We start from the raw sequence: 20,932 nt of genomic DNA, 5'->3' as shown, positions 1-20,932 counted from the left end.
TACAGTTAGGTCCAGAAATATTTGGACAGTGATACAAGTTTTGTTATTTTAGCTGTTTACAAAAACATGTTCAGAAATACAATTATATATATAATATGGGCTGAAAGTGCACACTCCCAGCTGCAATATGAGAGTTTTCACATCCAAATCGGAGAAAGGATTTAGGAATCATAGCTCTGTAATGCATAGCCTCCTCTTTTTCAAGGGACCAAAAGTAATTGGACAAGGGACTCTAAGGGCTGCAATTAACTCTGAAGGCGTCTCCCTCGTTAACATGTAATCAATGAAGTAGTTAAAAGGTCTGGGGTTGATTACAGGTGTGTAGTTTTGCATTTGGAAGCTGTTGCTGTGACCAGACAACATGCGGTCTAAGGAACTCTCAATTGAGGTGAAGCAGAACATCCTGAGGCTGAAAAAAAAGAAAAAATCCATCAGAGAGATAGCAGATATGCTTGGAGTAGCAAAATGAACAGTCGGGTACATTCTGAGAAAAAAGGAATTGACTGGTGAGCTTGGGAACTCAAAAAGGCCTGGACGTCCACGGATGACAACAGTGGTGGATGATCGCCGCATACTTTCTTTGGTGAAGAAGAACCCGTTCACAACATCAACTGAAGTCCAGAACACTCTCAGTGAAGTAGGTGTATCTGTCTCTAAGTCAACAGTAAAGAGAGGACTCCATGAAAGTAAATACAAAGGGTTCACATCTAGATGCAAACCATTCATCAATTCCAAAAATAGACAGGCCAGAGTTAAATTTGCTGAAAAACACCTCATGAAGCTAGCTCAGTTCTGGAAAAGTATTCTATGGACAGATGAGACAAAGATCAACCTGTACCAGAATGATGGGAAGAAAAAAGTTTGGAGAAGAAAGGGAACGGCACATGATCCAAGGCACACCACATCCTCTGTAAAACATGATGGAGGCAACGTGATGGCATGGGCATGCATGGCTTTCAATGGCACTGGGTCACTTGTGTTTATTGATGAAATAACAGCAGACAAGAGTAGCCGGATGAATTCTGAAGTGTACCGGGATATACTTTCAGCCCAGATTCAGCCAAATGCCGCAAAGTTGATCGGACGGCGCTTCATAGTACAGATGGACAATGACCCCAAGAATACAGCCAAAGCTACCCAGGAGTTCATGAGTGCAAAAAAGTGGAACATTCTGCAATGGCCAAGTCAATCACCAGATCTTAACCCAATTGAGCATGCATTTCACTTGCTCAAATCCAGACTTAAGATGGAAAGACCAACAAACAAGCAAGACCTGAAGGCTGCGGCTGTAAAGGCCTGGCAAAGCATTAAGAAGGAGGAAACCCAGCGTTTGGTGATGTCCATGGGTTCCAGACTTAAGGTAGTGATTGCCTCCAAAGGATTCGCAGCAAAATATTGAAAATAAAAATATTTTGTTTGGGTTTGGTTTATTTGTCCAATTACTTTTGACCTCCTAAAATGTGGAGTGTTTGTAAAGAAATGTGTACAATTCCTACAATTTCTATCAGATATTTTTGTTCAAACCTTCAAATTAAACGTTACAATCTGCACTTGAATTCTGTTGTCGAGATTTAATTTCAAATCCAATGTGGTGGCTGCAGAGCCCAACTCGCGAAAATTGTGTCACTGTCCAAATATTTCTGGACCTAACTGTATATTACTATATGACACTGAGGAGAAGGGGCGGCCATATTACTATATATATATATATATATATATATATATATATATATATATATATATATATTACTATATCACACTGAGGAGAAGGGCGGCCATATTACTATATATATATATTACTATATCACACTGAGGAGAAGGGGCGGCCATATTACTATATACATTACTATATCACACTGAGGAGAAGAGCGGCCATATTACTATATATATATTACTATATCACACTGAGGAGAAGGGGCGGCCATATTACTATATACATTACTATATCACACTGAGGAGAAGAGCGGCCATATTACTATATATATATATATATATATTACTATATCACACTGAGGAGAAGAGCGGCCATATTACTATATATATTACTATATCACACTGAGGAAAAGAGCGGCCATATTACTATATATATATATATATATTACTATATCACACTGAGGAGAAGAGCGGCCATATTACTATATATATTACTATATCACACTGAGGAGAAGAGCGGCCATATTACTATATATATATTACTATATCACACTGAGGAGAAGAGCGGCCATATTACTATATATATATATATTACTATATCACACTGAGGAGAAGAGCGGCCATATTACTATATATATATTACTATATCACACTGAGGAGAAGAGCGGCCATATTACTATATATATATATATTACTATATCACACTGAGGAGAAGAGCGGCCATATTACTATATATATTACTAGATCACACTGAGGAGAAGAGCGGCCATATTACTATAGATATATTACTATATCACACTGAGGAGAAGAGCGGCCATATTACTATACATATTACTATATCACACTGAGGAGAAGAGCGGCCATATTACTATATATATTACTATATCACACTGAGGAGAAGAGCGGCCATAATACTATATATATATTACTATATCACACTGAGGAGAAGAGCGGCCATATTACTATATATATATATTACTATATCACACTGAGGAGAAGAGCGGCCATATTACTATATATATTACTATATCACACTGAGGAGAAAAGCGGCCATATTACTATATGTATATTACTATATCACACTGAGGAGAAGAGCGGCCATATTACTATATATATATATTACTATATCACACTGAGGAGAAGGGCGGCCATATTACTATATAGATTACTATATCACACTGAGGAGAAGAGCAGCCATATTACTATATATATATTACTATATCACACTGAGGAGAAGGGCGGCCATATTACTATATATATTACTATATGACACTGAGGAGAAGAGCGGCCATATTACTATATATATATATATATATTACTATATCACACTGAGGAGAAAAGCGGCCATATTACTATATATATATATATTACTATATCACACTGAGGAGAAGAGCAGCCATATTACTATATATATATTACTATATCACACTGAGGAGAAGGGCGGCCATATTACTATATATATTACTATATGACACTGAGGAGAAGAGCTGCCATATTACTATATATATTACTAGATCACACTGAGGAGAAGAGGGCCATATTACTATATATATATTACTATATCACACTGAGGAGAAGCGCGGCCATATTACTATATATATATATATATATATATATATATATATATATATATATATATATATATATCACACTGAGGAGAAGAGCGGCCATATTACTATATATATTACTATATCACACTGAGGAGAAGGGCAGCCATATTACTATATATATTACTATATCACACTGAGGAGAAGGGCGGCCATATTACTATATCTCGTCTGTGATACCGTCTGCTGAGATGTGTATCTAAGCCTATCATATGACATTTGGTCTACAGTTCCCATCATGAGTCAGTACAGCCCCCTCCTCCCTGATGGGAGTGCACCCCTGTAATTCCCTATGATCCCCGGTCTGCTGGATCGTGCGGTTCCTCCTCCTGCAGATAATGAGGCGTCACTGGTCAGACTGGTTTCTCATGAACAATGTGCAGACTAATCTCAGCCGCAGGCATCTGTCAGACTGAGGTGCAGGAGGATGAACTATCCGTCATCAACTACAACCCTCAGCATGCTGCAGCGGCTGCAGGAACACAGCTTAATATCCATCAATGATGCAGACACCTCCAGTGACTGAGATGAGTCATGTCCATTACTCCAGGTTTTTCGAGCCGACACTCTAAGATCGGTACGTTCCCAGCTGATCTATGATGTCATCAGACTAAACACTACATCTCCCACAATGCAGTGCTGCAGACCCCGAAGCTAAAGCCTTTCTCAGAAGTATCGGACCCCTACGGCAGACGCTGCTTGTTTGATGCTCAGGACGTCTTGGAGTCACACACTCTACGGGGCAGATTTAGGGGTCACAATGTCGTACCGGTTCGGGGTTCTGGACAATGTAGCGTCGTATCGTTCCCTGCGTGTACGGAGCCTGTAGTTCCTGAAAGACAAATATACAATGTCACCACGACACATTCTGCATCATAAATGAGAACTCCACCCCAGATGGAAATAGTTAGCAGGTTATTACATGTGGCAGTGTCAGGGCTGGGTAGACGTTTGTCCTCTAATAGCAATGATACTTTCTATATAGAAATCCAATGTGCCAGTCATAAGACATGCAAATCAGGCTGGAAGTGCGCTGGAGGCGTGTTAATGCTCTTACAGTGCTTCTGCCACACCCACTAGCACCTCTAGCCTAATTTGCATAGCTCATGACTGGCACAGCAACACACACGCACACACACGCACACATCCGCAGCTTCCCCCGCAGACCCTCCACGTAGGCGGCTTCCCCCGCAGACCCTCCACGTAGGCGGCTTCCCACGCAGACCCTCCACGTAGGCGGCTTCCCACGCAGACCCTCCACGTAGGCGGCTTCCCACGCAGACCCTCCATGTAGGCGGCTTCCCCCGCAGACCCTCCATGTAGGCGGCTTCTCCCGCAGACCCTCCATGTAGGCGGCTCATCCTCCCATCACTCACCTGTTCCTGGTTCTGTACGATGTATCTTCTAATGGTTCCTTGTGTGTATGGGCCGGGAGACTGCACCTCCTGCAACAAATACATCCAGTTATCACGACTGTCTGCCGACCTTTAATGTGCACACAACAAGAAGACACCGGAATCCAATACAATTCCTCTCTGTCCATTATATCAGCCCACAAGGGATCCCAGAAAAGAACAAGGACGTGTAGTTCACATCTATGAAAGAGGAAGTAGCTAACTTCTCCTCCATTCTAAACCAGTCCAAGCTACAACAGGGACAGAACAGTAAATCATGCAGGCCCACAAAAGAGGAGAAGACTATAAGAAGATAGAAAAGTGGATTAACGAATCACACTCCGTACATGCAATGCAAAAGATTCACTTTTTTCGATTCTAAAAATCCTAAATCTCTTGGATCTTGAAAGAAGTGATATATTTTACCAATACTCCATAAAACTTGATTAAACCATCATATTCCACTTTAAATATTGCTGCTGATACATATAAAAGTTAAATTGCACATTTCTACCACATATGTTCATTTTTATTTATTCTAAAAATTCACATTTGCCTGTCAGGACTGTATCCCGTCCCTCCATTCCTATACTTTACCAGAGCCCCCCCCCTACCCTTCCACTCCTCTATTCCTAACCTGTTAATTCTTCCTTTTTATACCTTTTTCTTTTCCCCTATTTTTTTCTGCTATTTATATAAAACGAATGTGGCTATAAATGATGTTTATTTGATACATTGAACATTCTAGAAAAAAAAAAAATTTACAGAAAAAAAAATAAAAAAAGATACCAGAGCGTTTTCAAGTTGTCCTTTCCTCAGTCCAAAATGTAATTAAAAAATGGCCGTTACCATGAACAGTGGAGATGAAGATAAGGTCTGGAAGACCGAGATCAGAGCCCCTGCCTGACTGCAAAAGACCTTCAGAAAGAAATTGCAGATTCTGGAGTTGTGTTACATTGTTCTACTGTTCAGAGACACCTGCACGAATATGGCCTTCATGGAAGAGTCATCAGAAGAAAACCTCTGCTGCGTCCTCACCATAAAATTCAGCTTCAGAAGTCTGCAAGGAACATCTAAACAAGCCTGATGTATTCTGGAAACAAGTGCTGTGGAGCGATGGGGTTAAAATAGAAATCTGTGGCCACAATGATGAAAGGTATGTGTGGAGAGAAAAGGGCACAGAATTTCAGGAAATGAACATTTCGCCAACCATTAAGCATGGGGGTGGATCAATAATGCTTTGGGGTTGTGCTGCAGCCAATGACACCAGGAAGATATCACAGGTAAAGAGAAGAATGAAATTTCAACAAATTCTTGATGCAAACAGAATACAAATCTGTAAAAAAGAAATAAAAAAAAAAAAAAAAAAAAAAAGAAGTGGATGTCTTCTGCAAATGGATAATGATCCTAAACACAAGTCAAAATCCACAATAGACGACCTCAAAAGGCGCAAGTTGAAGGTTTTACATTGGCCTCCCAGTCCCCTGATCTGATAGTCACTGAAAGCCTGTGGCTAGACCTGAAAAGAGCAGAGCATGCAAGACGAGCCAGGAATGTCACAGAACTGGAAGACATCACCAAGGAAGAGCAGTGTGTGACGACATGGACTCTGTCAGTGCCTAGTATGGGTTAACCTTCTTAAAATTCAGCCAGATAGGATGATATCTTGTTTATAAACGGGGGATAAGTCCCTCATTGTTTCTACAAGACTCTTAGAGGTACTTCACATACAGCGAGATCGCTGCTGAGTCCCGGTTTTTGTGACGCAGCAGTGACCTCATTAGCGATCTCGCTGTGTGTGACACTGGATCTGGCCCCTGCTGTGAGATCGCTGCTCGTTACACACAGCCCTGGTTCGTTTTTTTATTGTTGCTCTCCCGCTGATAAGCACACATCGCTGTGTGTGACAGCGAGAGAGCAACAATCCTGAATGTGCAGGGAGCAGGAGCCGGCGTCTGACAGCCTGCGGTAAGCTGTAACCAAGGTAAACATCCGGTAACCAAGGTGGTTACCCGATATTTACCTTCGTTACCAGCCTCCGCAGCTCTCACGCTGCCAGTGCCGGCTCCTGCTCCCTGCACACGCTAAGCTAAGCGGTCTGCGCTGGTAACTAAGGTAAACATCGGGTAACCATACCCGATGTTTACCTTAGTTACCAGTGTCCGCAGCTTCCAGACGCCGGCTCCTTGCAAGCGCAGCGTCGCTTGCACGTCGCTGGGGGCTGGTCACTGGTCGCTGGTGAGATCTGCCTGTTTGACAGCTCACCAGCGACCATGTAGCGACGCAGCAGCGATCCTGACCAGGTCAGATCGCTAGTGGGATCGCTGCTGCGTCGCTAAAGTGTGACGGTACCCTTAGAAGTCTAGTGTTAAAGTTCTTGTTGACTCATGTAATTGCCTTGGCCAGTGAAGGTCAGATACCCAGACAAATCAATTATGCGAACCTTCCATTGTATTGCGATGTAACTTAGCTGTCTCTCCCTCATCGCTGTCAGAGATCATTATTACTAGGGATATTTTGTATACGACTTGAAATCTAGCCATTAAGAGCCCAGTCTTATCCATCAATCGTGAAGACACCAATGGTCTGAATAGAGAGCTCAGGGGTATAAGAAGGAGGTCTGTCCATTGCCCGGGTAGACTCTTGCTACATGCTACCAATCTAGGACCTGCTGATCTGATTGGCAAGCCATAACCGAACCTGGATTATAACACTACATGGACTTCAGCATCGAATGCAAGGATTCGGCTGAGATATCAAGGACAACCTAAGGAAGGAATCCAGCTTGGGACAGTCCAGTCACCTGACTACAGGCTTTGCGGTCTTCAGCCAGCTTCCTAAGTCTGGCGTTATTCCATTCTCGATTGATGCCCGCCGAAAGTGGGGTGCTGCTGGATTGCAGTAAGTGGCCCTGGAAGCTCTGAGGCACGGACATTCTAATCCCTGGTGAGCCAGCGGAAGGGTGAGAAACTGTTGCCAGTTACATTCTGTGATTTTGCTGGTTATGTGTTATGTGCCGTTAATTGTTTGGGGATCCAATAAAGTCTAATTATTGTGGTTCCCTCACCCTGTGTTGTCTGAGTAGTGTTCTGCCCACGGTTAAGGAGGCCGGCGTTCAGTTGGGATGAGCCCTGAGCCACGCTGTCTTTCTAAAGGTGGCTGGGCCAGCAGACGAGAGCACCCACTGACCCCCGCGTCTCCACAGGAGAGCGCCCACTGACCCCCGCGTCTCCACAGGAGAGCGCCCACTGACCCCCGCGTCTCCACAGGAGAGCGCCCACTGACCCCCGCGTCTCCACAGGAGAGCGCCCACTGACCCCCGCGTCTCCACAGGAGAGCGCCCACTGACCCCCGCGTCTCCACAGGAGAGCGCCCACTGACCCCCGCGTCTCCACAGGAGAGCGCCCACTGACCCCCGCGTCTCCACAGGAGAGCGCCCACTGACCCCCGCGTCTCCACAGGAGAGCACCCACTGACCCCCGCGTCTCCACAGGACAGCGCCCACTGACCCCCGCGTCTCCACAGGAGAGCGCCCACTGACCCCCGCGTCTCCACAGGAGAGCGCCCACTGACCCCCGCGTCTCCACAGGAGAGCACCCACTGACCCCCGCGTCTCCACAGGACAGCGCCCACTGACCCCAGTGTCTCCACAGGACAGCGCCCACTGACCCCAGTGTCTCCACAGGACAGCGCCCACTGACCCCAGTGTCTCCACAGGAGAGCACCCACTGACCCCAGTGTCTCCACAGGAGAGCACCCACTGACCCCAGTGTCTCCACAGGAGAGCACCCACTGACCCCAGTGTCTCCACAGGAGAGCACCCACTGACCCCCGTGTCTCCACAGGAGAGCACCCACTGACCCCCGTGTCTCCACAGGAGAGCACCCACTGACCCCAGTGTCTCCACAGGAGAGCACCCACTGACCCCCGTGTCTCCACAGGAGAGCACCCACTGACCCCCGTGTCTCCACAGGAGAGCACCCACTGACCCCCGTGTCTCCACAGGAGAGCACCCACTGACCCCCGTGTCTCCACAGGAGAGCACCCACTGACCCCAGTGTCTCCACAGGAGAGCACCCACTGACCCCCGTGTCTCCAAAGGAGAGCACCCACTGACCCCCGTGTCTCCAAAGGAGAGCACCCACTGACCCCCGTGTCTCCACAGGAGAGCACCCACTGACCCCCGTGTCTCCACAGGAGAGCACCCACTGACCCCCGTGTCTCCACAGGAGAGCACCCACTGACCCCCGTGTCTCCACAGGAGAGCACCCACTGACCCCCGTGTCTCCACAGGAGAGCACCCACTGACCCCCGTGTCTCCAAAGGAGAGCACCCACTGACCCCCGTGTCTCCAAAGGAGAGCACCCACTGACCCCCGTGTCTCCAAAGGAGAGCACCCACTGACCCCCGTGTCTCCACAGGAGAGCACCCACTGACCCCCGTGTCTCCACAGGAGAGCACCCACTGACCCCCGTGTCTCCACAGGAGAGCACCCACTGACCCCCGTGTCTCCACAGGAGAGCACCCACTGACCCCCGTGTCTCCACAGGAGAGCACCCACTGACCCCCGTGTCTCCACAGGAGAGCACCCACTGACCCCCGTGTCTCCACAGGAGAGCACCCACTGACCCCCGTGTCTCCACAGGAGAGCACCCACTGACCCCCGTGTCTCCACAGGAGAGCACCCACTGACCCCCGTGTCTCCACAGGAGAGCACCCACTGACCCCAGTGTCTCCACAGGAGAGCACCCACTGACCCCCGTGTCTCCACAGGAGAGCACCCACTGACCCCCGTGTCTCCACAGGAGAGCACCCACTGACCCCCGTGTCTCCACAGGAGAGCACCCACTGACCCCCGTGTCTCCACAGGAGAGCACCCACTGACCCCCGTGTCTCCACAGGAGAGCACCCACTGACCCCCGTGTCTCCACAGGAGAGCACCCACTGACCCCCGTGTCTCCACAGGAGAGCACCCACTGACCCCCGTGTCTCCACACAGTGCATGCAAGACAAGCCAGGTATCTCACAGAACTGGAAGACGTCTCCAAGGAAGAACGGATGAAAATCCCTCAAATAAGAACTGAAAGACTTTGGCTGCTACAAAAAAGTGTAGATGCTGTGATACTGCTTAAAGGGGATGCACTAGGTACAAATCATGCAGGGTGCCCAGACTTTTGCATGCCACTGTAGCTCCGATCAGGGGCGTCTGGGAGGTTTATGCACTTCTTGTCTGTGAGGAGGAGATTACGCCTGTAATACACATGTAATATATCCGGATGTGGCGGATCACTCGCCCTCTCATGTAAGGAGCGGATGTCAAGTGTTTCCTGATCCGCTGAGGACATTGTAAGGAGCTGGAACAGGAGTTATCCCTGAGTAAACACTGAGACTAAAGAGGAGAACGACTCAAGAGCCTCCTCACCTGCCCCAACACGGAGGACGGCGCGGCCCGGAGCCTGGAGAAACCTGCACAGTGCCCCCCCCATAGAGAGTCTACAGAGACCAAGACTGTGACTTTCACCTCTAAATAGCAGGAATAGTTCATGTGGCCCGGACCCCGGACCCCTGCCCCGAGGGCCCAGTCACTGCAAGCTGCGGCCTGTGCTGTAATCACTGCGCCTGTTCTCCGAGGACAACTCCCCCCGTCCTCCTTGGCCCAGTCGCAATGATTTATGAATTTATTGACACAAACACTGAGGACATTTCATTCATTCAAGTGAAAGGTGAGAAAACCCTGCAAAACCGAACCCCAGAGCTGCGTCACCCCGCGAATATCAGCTCCGGGGTCTCTACGTTTTATTTCAGACTCCTCTTTCTGTGACTGGGAAAGCTGGGTGACCTCCAGTATGACAACTCCAGCTTTCCCAGAGCCCTGACAGGCAAAACCCTCTCCTGCCCCGATACATTGTAACAAATCCTCACCTGTGAGAATGAATAGGTCTGTACAGCGTCTCAGCTGCAGGATATACACTATGTACATTCCTATATTATGACAGCAAGAAGAGACGTGGAAACTGCCCAGAATTGTAATAAAAAGTAGAAAATGTTTCATTTTACAACCACAACAGAAATTCAACTGAAAAACATGTAAATGGGAAGAAAAAGCAAAATGTCCGATACAAACGTGTCACCGACCTCACAGAAGGCTGCAGAATACTGAGCAGTAAATCAGCGATAGAGGTCAGCGGCAAAGATACAAAGTAGCAACAAGAAAAAGAAAAAAGTTGCAGAATAGTTGCCACCTTCTCCCCTTCCCAAACTAAGAATTCAAGCCCTGAAAATAAAAGCTGATGAAGCCGCTCCCGGTGATTGCAGACGTTCCACTATGATCATCAGCCACATGCTACATACCACGGCCGAGCGGCAAATATCCCTGCGGTCAGGACCGGCTGAAAGAGAGCGCAGAGGAGGCTGAGAAAACCGGGCAGAAAGGAGTGGAAAAACCAGCACCTACTAAGGAGATCCAAAAAAAAGCCTTTATTGCAAAAACCGTGTATATAAAAGCATAGTTCAATTTTAAAAGTAGACCACATCTATGCGTTTCAGGCCCCAAAAACTTGGCCCTTAATCATGATTAAGGGCCATGTTTTTGGGGCCTGAAACACATAGATGTGGTCTACTTTTAAAATTGAACTATGTTTTTATATACACGGTTTTTGCAATAAAGAAGGTTTTTTTTTGGATCTCCTGAGTAGGTGCTGGTTTTTTTCCACTCCTTTCTGCATATTTTCGGCTGGATTCGGCCTGTCTTGGAACCGGGCATCTACCGTAATCATTCACCACATGAATTGCAAGGTCTAGGTGAGCTGTTGGATTTTTTTTCCTCTCTAAGTTTGAGAAGACTGGGCGCACCCACAAACCACCCAAAAAGACGGCCGGGGTGCGGGATACAAAACATCACAGCACCCACTCAGGAAACCAGAAACCAACTGCAAACGATATCATCAAAAATATCATCTCTTGTTTTGTGTCTACAGCTCCCCTGCAGAGCTATGTGTCCGGACCAAGAGGAAACAGTGTGTGGTCTGGTCCTCAAAGGAAAAAAAAAAGAGAACGACGCCGGCCCGATCAGCCCACGCAGGGTTTGTGTTTAGTCTGGACACACAAGTCTATTTTAGAGCTGTAGACTCAAAACGAGACGTGCGTGATGACTGATCACTAGGACCCCTGACAATTACTGTAATGAGGACACCAGCGAGAACCATTGGGGTGAACAGATTTGTGCTGTGAGCTTGAAAAAACTAACTAACTTAAAAAAAAATAGAAAAGAGCAGGATGGCGAGATTCATCAGCAGGAAGATCGACTAATCCAGGGATCGGGTGTACCCCAGAGACCCCCAGTATTACCCCTTTAAATCCCTTGGGTTCATCTTGAGCTTCCATTCCTTCTGACACTTGTTTTGTCTTCGACTACAAAAGAGACAGAACATCTTCCAGGGTCTGAGCTGTGGAGCAACCGGAGGCCCCGGCCCGGGAATCTCTGCAGGGACTGGAATCATTATCATCATATCCTGGAGATATTGCGACAACTCCAGAAATGTCAGAGGCCCCCCAACACTCGGGCACAACTTGCAGAGGTCCCCCCACACCGGAGCACAACTTGCAGAGGCCCCCCCACACCGGAGCACAACTTGCAGAGGCCCCCCCACACCGGGGCACAACTTGCAGAGGTCCCCCCCCACACCGGGGCACAACTGGCAGAGGCCCCCCAACACTCGGGCACAACTTGCAGAGGTCCCCCCACACCCGGGGCACAACTTGCAGAGGCCCCCCCACACCGGGGCACAACTTGCAGAGGTCCCCCCCCACACCAGGGCACAAATGGCAGAGGTCCCTACAGTTTTGTTTCTGTTCACTGTCGGACATCATTATCCACCTAAATAGAATTCTATATGAGGGACGGATCAGTAAACAGCAGCTTATTTCTGGTTTCCTGGTGCCAATATAATCTTGATAGCAAATTAGAAAACAAAAAAATAAAATAATATATATATAATTTTTTTTTTTTAACTGAAATGGTAAACCATGTAATCCAGGGAGGCGGTGTGTGAGCGGCGGTGACGTCGGAGGTGGAGGCCGTCCGTGCTCGTGCGAATGTCCCGGCAGGTGGACGGGAGATCGGGGATCAGGCAGGAAGCTTCTTAATCACAGGTAGAGGGAATTATTTTTAGCTTTTTATCTTATTTTGTCTTCGGCTCCACCTTAAAAGACACCTAAAAATACTCGGTGCACAGAGCAGGAGGCTGCGCCCGGCATTAACCACCCTTTTATTACAGGGATAATTATGGGGTGTCATGCCTTAAGCCCCACATTAAACAGGAAACTGCGGAGTAAGAGGTGAGTAAACCGTGCGGGGTGCCGGCCGCCCAGCCAGAATAATGGAGCCCATTCACCGGCAAAGAAAGCTTAATGCTCTGAGCCAGGAAGACTCCCCAAAAGTCTACACTCCCTAAAACAGAGGCACCTGGAACCATATGCAAAACCTCAAACCGCCCCCCCGGACATGTATAATACTGGGGTCTTATGTGGTATAGGGGGCTCCTTCGTCACCGGGGTTTTCATCATGTGCCCCCCCCATATATAGTTAGGTCCAGAAATCTTTGGACAGTGACGCAATTTTGGCGAGTTGGGCTCTGCATGCCACCACATTGGATTTGAAATGAAACCTCTACAACAGAATTCAAGTGCAGATTGTAACGTTTAATTTGAAGGTTTGAACAAAAATATCTGATAGAAATTGTAGGAATTGTCACATTTCTTTACAAACACTCCACATTTTAGGAGGTCAAAAGTAATTGGACAAATAAACCAAACCCAAACAAAATATTTTTATTTTCAATATTTTGTTGCGAATCCTTTGGAGGCAATCACTGCCTTAAGTCTGGAACCCATGGACATCACCAAACGCTGGGTTTCCTCCTTCCTAATGCTTTGCCAGGCCTTTACAGCCGCAGCCTTCAGGTCTTGCTTGTTTGTGGGTCTTTCCGTCTTAAGTCTGGATTTGAGCAAGTGAAATGCATGCTCAATTGGGTTAAGATCTGGTGATTGACTTGGCCATTGCAGAATGTTCCACTTTTTTGCACTCATGAACTCCTGGGTAGCTTTGGCTGTATGCTTGGGGTCATTGTCCATCTGTACTATGAAGCGCCGTCCGATCAACTTTGCGGCATTTGGCTGAATCTGGGCTGAAAGTATATCCCGGTACACTTCAGAATTCATCCGGCTACTCTTGTCTGCTGTTATGTCATCAATAAACACAAGTGACCCAGTGCCATTGAAAGCCATGCATGCCCATGCCATCACGTTGCCTCCACCATGTTTTACAGAGGATGTGGTGTGCCGTTCCCTTTCTTCTCCAAACTTTTTTCTTCCCATCATTCTGGTACAGGTTGATCTTTGTCTCATCTGTCCATAGAATACTTTTCCAGAACTGAGCTGGCTTCATGAGGTGTTTTTCAGCAAATGTAACTCTGGCCTGTCTATTTTTGGAATTGATGAATGGTTTGCATCTAGATGTGAACCCTTTGTATTTACTTTCATGGAGTCTTCTCTTTACTGTTGACTTAGAGACAGATACACCTACTTCACTGAGAGTGTTCTGGACTTCAGTTGATGTTGTGAACGGGTTCTTCTTCACCAAAGAAAGTTTGCGGCGATCATCCACCACTGTTGTCATCCGTGGACGCCCAGGCCTTTTTGAGTTCCCAAGCTCACCAGTCAATTCCTTTTTTCTCAGAATGTACCCGACTGTTGATTTTGCTACTCCAAGCATGTCTGCTATCTCTCTGATGGATTTTTTCTTTTTTTTCAGCCTCAGGATGTTTTGCTTCACCTCAATTGAGAGTTCCTTAGACCGCATGTTGTCTGGTCACAGCAACAGCTTCCAAATGCAAAACCACACACCTGTAATCAACCCCAGACCTTTTAACTACTTCATTGATTACAGGTTAACGAGGGAGATGCCTTCAGAGTTAATTGCAGCCCTTAGAGTCCCTTGTCCAATTACTTTTGGTCCCTTGAAAAAGAGGAGGCTATGCATTACAGAGCTATGATTGCTAAACCCTTTCTCCGATTTGGATGTGAAAACTCTCATATTGCAGCTGTGAGTGTGCACTTTCAGCCCATATTATATATATAATTGTATTTTTTGAACATGTTTTTTTTGTAAACAGCTAAAATAACAAAACTTGTGTCACTGTCCAAATATTTCTGGCCCTGACTGTATAATATATTCTGGAGCACACTGATTACAAGGATCAGCACCAGGGTGACCCTGTACAGCGCTGCACTCTATGCAGGTGACACCTCCGCTGAGATCCACCCCCTCAGCATTGAGTACACGGAAGAGAAAAGCCGAAAGTGATGGGACCCGGATTGTTCTGTCCAATTTCCAAGCTCTGCAGACGACAGCGAGGCCAACACAGATCACTGCACCTCCGGGAATGATGGAGGATGGCACAGATTCTACAAGGAAACGGCCTCTTCATGTATTATCTCCTCTACATCCAGAGCTGCATTCACAATTCTGCTGTTACATTGTATGTTATACTTAGAGCATCCCCAGAGCTGCAGTCACAATTCTGCTATTACATGGTGTGTTATACTCAGGGCATATCTCCAGAGCTGTATTCACAATACCGTAGTTTTCTGTTATCTCAGAAGCCACATTTCATTCTCCCGCTGTTGGCTCAGGGTATATAGAGTCCATACTTCGCAGCGCTGTATTGTGGGAGATGTTCCATTTCCATCAAACATGGTTTGGTTTTTTGGATTAGTAAGGGGAGTTATACTTTGGGGTTTATCTAAGCTGGCAAGTGGGGGGAGGGGAGGGCAACCTCAGCGCTGGACTGATGGGCTCCAGACAGATTCATCCACAATGGGCTGCGCAGTGATGGTGGTGGCAATGTCGGTGGTCACCGCTTTCCCAGCAGCTGAACAACAGAGGAGAAGCCGCGAGCTTCTAATTACGGGGATTGCGCTGATTAATAAACGCACATTGATTCCTCGTTGTGACATCAGCGCTGAAGTTTTGGGATCTGATTATCTCATAAAATTCTCCAGCAGGGAAGTTTCTAAGGACAAAGACAGAAGCGCAGAGGAGATAAAGCCGGGCAGTGAAGCGGATGAGAGCGATTGTCCAGAGCAAGATTTCTCTCCAGCTGCAGCCCCGGAGGTCGCCCAACCCCACAGCTACAACATTCCAGCGGTGACCGGGGAGATTCCCATGGAAAAATACACACATTCAGCAATGAGGCTCAGGGGGTGCAACTGCAACTCGTCCGCTGCCCCGCGCAACGGCACATCGCCCGGTGCACCCTACAAAGACATCACTTGGTACCCCCTGCGACAGCATCTCACCTGTTACCCCGCACAACGAAATCTTACCCGGTATCATGAAACGATGACATCTGACCCATTACCTCGCACAACAGCATCTCCCCCGCTGCCCCCCACAACGACATCTCCCCCGCTGCCCCGCACAACGGCATCACCCCCGCTGCCCCGCACAACGGCATCACCCCCGCTGCCCCGCACAACGGCATCACCCCCGCTGCCCCCCACAAAGACATTCCCCTACTGCCCCGCATAACGGCATCACCCCCGCTGCCCCGCACAACGGCATCACCCCCGCTGCCCCGCACAACGGCATCACCCCCGCTGCCCCGCACAACGGCATCACCCCCGCTGCCCCGCACAACGGCATCACCCCCGCTGCCCCGCACAACGGCATCACCCCCGCTGCCCCGCACAACGGCATCACCCCCGCTGCCCCGCACAACGGCATCTCCCCCGCTGACCCGCACAATGACAACACTCAGTACCCCACACAACGGCATCGCAAGCCACTGTCTCCACACTAGAGCCCTCGGATCCCCCTCCGGACTGATACATTGTTGCACAGAGAGGTCTCCAGATGTGTTTATGCTGCAGAGCTTTGTCTGATACATTGTAACCATCATCGCTCAGGTTTCTGTCTCTGGATGGAAGATTGATGCCATTCTGTGACAGGAAGCAGAGATCCTGATGAGGAATTGAAACAAAGTATTCAAGAAAGTTGTAGAACTTCTTACTTTACACAGATTAAGATTTATTTACACCAGAAAACCTAATAGCAGCGACAGAAGCGTCACTTCTCCGTCACATCCTATAGTCTATGGCAGGACCACCAGCCCCGAGAGATGGACCCCCACCACCGATGTCATCACTCATGGCCACGAGACCCTGCTCCGTACAGCTGCCTCAGTAACAATCACAGGCCCTGCACCCCTTATTGCATGAGCGCCATTTCATTCCATCTAAGCAGAAGTACAGGATTTGTTAATGATCTACAGGACGCGGGGAGATCCGAGGACTTTACACCCACAGTGATCTCCCGACAGGACGGTGCCGTCAATCACCTGTAGAACTGACAGCAATGAATAAGCATTCTGCATACGAATGGCCGCCAATCCCCATATACAGCCGAGCGTGATGTCCCCAACCCCTGTATACAGCCGAGCGTGATGTCACCAACCCCTGTATACAGCCGAGCGTGATGTCACCAACCCCTGTATACAGCCGAGCGTGATGTCACCAAGCCCTGTATACAGCCGAGCATGATGTCACCAACCCCTGTATACAGCCGAGTGTGATGTCACCAAGCCCTGTATACAACTGAGTGTGATGTCACCAAGCCCTGTATACAACTGAGTGTGATGTCACCAATCCCCATATATTATATATACACACACACTAGCCGAGTGTGATGTCACCAATGCCATATACAGCCGAGTGTGATGTCACTAACCCCTGTATATAATAATAATATAATAATAATAATAATAATAATAATATTTATTCATTTACATATCACTATTAATTCCACAGCTCTTTACATACGTTGACAACACTGTCCCCATTGGGGCTCACAATCTAAGTTCCCTATCTGTATGTCTTTGGAGTGTGGGAAGAAACCGGAGAACCCGGAGGAAACCCACGCAAACACGGGGAGAACATAGAAACTTCTTGCAGATGGTGTCCTTGGTGGGATTTGAACCCCGGACCCCAGCGCTGCAAGACTGCAGTGCTAACCACTGAGCCACCACAAAACTGCAGTGCTAACCACTGAGCCACTGTGCCGCTGACTGTATACAGTCGAGTGTGGGGTCACCAATCCCCATATTATATATAACACACACACACACAGATCAGAGCGTGATGTCATCGGGGGGCCCGTCCGTGACAGCTGTGCGTGGGCTCGTCCTTCCCAGGTAGAGGGGGGCATTATACTCGCAGACACACACTCCATTCTTGCTCTTACTTTCTCCAGTAGCCCCCCGGATGTCACTTTAGACCAGTTTTTGGCTCCCGCTTCCCCCAGCAGGTTCAGGTCACGGCTCCGCTCCCGCGGTGGAGGACACCTGTGATCAGTGACTCCTGACCAGGAGCCATGTGCCATGTGCCACCCTCACCCACAGGTGCCGAGTCCTTACCCGTCGCAGCTCATGCCAGTCCATTGCCGCGCCCTCCACCTGGGTCTAGACAGTGCAGCAGCCGATAACCTCCGCACTCGCAGAGCTCCACTGAGCAAACACTAATCTGCAGAGAGTCACCGCCGCCGCTGTGGGGACGGGCGCACCCAAGCACCACCGCAGCTTCTTAAAGGGCAAGGCACTTCAAAGGCGAGCGAGGCGAGTGGGGAGACACAGGCTACAGCTCAGCCCTATCTACTTTCCAAGAATGACAACCGGCCCAGTCACCCCCGACACACCAAATCCCACCCAACACCTTTATGATGAACGAGAACTGAGAATGTGACCCCCCAACATCAGCATCACCTCACTGATCTCCTGGTGACCACAGACCCCTCCAAAATCTTATAGGATCCCAGAAGAGCGGGAGCCATTATATCTGCAGATGGAGGACAGAGAAGCCCCCGGAAGTGGATGTGGGGGGGGGGGGCACATACTTTTCTACACATCCATAGACATTAGTCTATGGATCTATGATGGGGGGTCAGAGAAGCCCCCGGAGGTGGATGGGGGGGGGGGGGAACCAACTTTTCTCCAGCGTGTGACACCCTGGAGATGCATCGTGGTTGCATCAATATTCCCCATCACTGAGTGATGATCACATCCGTAAAATATTGATGGATTTCACCTCTCCAGGTTTCTTCTCTCGGTGCCATAGACCTAAGCAGACAGCTCCCCTAGTGGCCGCTCCTGCACATCGCACCTCACCTCTGTTCTTTAGTTTTGCCTGAAGCCCGAGAGACAATGTAACAAACACTTCACAACAAGAGCAAAGCAAAGAAGAAAAACACAGAGGATAATGTACAGGCGTCCTCATACCAGGACAAGAACCGTATACACACGAGATCCGACCACAGAGAACAGCGCAGACAGCACACAATGTGCAGAGCACCGTCACCGCAGAGCCGGATACACAGGCGACCTGCACCGCACACCTGCTATATACACAATGTGCAGAGCGCCGTCACCGCAGAGCCGGATACACAGCCGACCTGCACCGCACACCTGCTATATACAAAATGTGCAGAGCGCCATCACCGCAGAGCCGGATACACAGCCGACCTGCACCGCACACCTCCTATATACACAATGTGCAGAGCGCCATCACCGCAGAGCCGGATACAGAGACGACCTGCACCGCACACCTGCTATATACACAATGTGCAGAGCGCCGTCACCGCAGAGCTGGATACACAGCCGACCTGCACCGCACACCTGCTATATACACAATGTGCAGAGCGCAGTCACCGCAGAGCTGGATACACAGCCGACCTGCACCGCACACCTGCTATATACACAATGTGCAGAGCACCGTCACCGCAGAGCCGGATACACAGCCGACCTGCACCGCACACCTGCTATATACACAATGTGCAGAGCGCCGTCACCGCAGAGCCGGATACACAGCCGACCTGCACCGCACACCTCCTATATACACAATGTGCAGAGCGCCATCACCGCAGAGCCGGATACACAGGCGACCTGCACCGCACACCTCCTATATACACAATGTGCAGAGCGCCATCACCGCAGAGCCGGATACAGAGACGACCTGCACCGCACACCTGCTATATACACAATGTGCAGAGCGCCATCACCGCAGAGCTGGATACACAAGCGACCTGCACCGCACACCTGCTATATACACAATGTGCAGAGCGCAGTCACCGCAGAGCCGGATACACAGGCGACCTGCACCGCACACCTGCTATATACACAATGTGCAGAGCGCCGTCACCGCAGAGCCGGATACAGGGGCGACCTGCACCGCACACCTGCTATATACACAATGTGCAGAGCGCAGTCACCGCAGACCCGGATACACAGCCGACCTGCACCGCACACCTGCTATATACACAATGTGCAGAGCGCCATCACCACAGAGCTGGATACACAGCCGACCTGCACCGCACACCTGCTATATACACAATGTGCAGAGCGCCATCACCGCAGAGCCGGATACACAGCCGACCTGCACCGCACACCTGCTATATACACAATGTGCAGAGCGCAGTCACCGCAGAGCCGGATACACAGGCGACCTGCACCGCACACCTGCTATATACACAATGTGCAGAGCGCCATCACCGCAGAGCCGGATACACAGCCGACCTGCACCGCACACCTGCTATATACACAATGTGCAGAGCGCAGTCACCGCAGAGCCGGATACACAGCCGACCTGCACCGCACACCTGCTATATACACAATGTGCAGAGCGCCGTCACCGCAGAGCCGGATACACAGCCGACCTGCACCGCACACCTGCTATATACACAATGTGCAGAGCGCCGTCACCGCAGAGCCGGATACACAGCCGACCTGCACCGCACACCTGCTATATACACAATGTGCAGAGCGCCGTCACCGCAGAGCCGGATACACAGCCGACCTGCACCGCACACCTGCTATATACACAATGTGCAGAGCACCGTCACCGCAGAGCCGGATACACAGCCGACCTGCACCGCACACCTGCTATATACACAATGTGCAGAGCGCCGTCACCGCAGAGCCGGATACAGAGACGACCTGCACCGCACACCTGCTATATACACAATGTGCAGAGCGCCATCACCGCAGAGTCGGATACAGAGACGACCTGCACCGCACACCTGCTATATACACAATGTGCAGAGCGCCATCACCGCAGACCCGGATACACAGGCGACCTGCACCGCACACCTGCTATATACACAATGTGCAGAGCGCCATCACCGCAGAGCCGGATACACAGGCGACCTGCACCGCACACCTGCTATATACA

At 49.1% G+C, this 20,932-nt stretch overlaps 1 protein-coding gene across 3 annotated transcripts in view; it reads right to left on the bottom strand.

Moving 5' to 3' along the window:
* POF1B (POF1B actin binding protein) overlaps nucleotides 1-20,932 on the bottom strand; it is an 89,838-nt gene that overhangs the window by 61,184 nt on the left and 7,722 nt on the right. For all 3 annotated transcript variants that reach the window (XM_075323071.1, XM_075323072.1, XM_075323073.1), the window contains exons 3-4: nucleotides 4,637-4,705; nucleotides 4,030-4,092 (exon numbers count right to left, since the gene is read on the bottom strand). In XM_075323071.1, the coding sequence (XP_075179186.1) occupies nucleotides 4,030-4,092; nucleotides 4,637-4,705 (132 nt within the window). The remainder of the gene's footprint in view (nucleotides 1-4,029; nucleotides 4,093-4,636; nucleotides 4,706-20,932) is intronic.

This window comes from Anomaloglossus baeobatrachus, chromosome 9, assembly GCF_048569485.1.
Source record: "Anomaloglossus baeobatrachus isolate aAnoBae1 chromosome 9, aAnoBae1.hap1, whole genome shotgun sequence".
In the NCBI taxonomy this organism is placed as follows: Eukaryota; Metazoa; Chordata; class Amphibia; order Anura; family Aromobatidae; genus Anomaloglossus; species Anomaloglossus baeobatrachus.
Note: the sequence above shows the minus strand (reverse complement) of the source record. Positions and strands in the feature narration are given on the sequence as shown.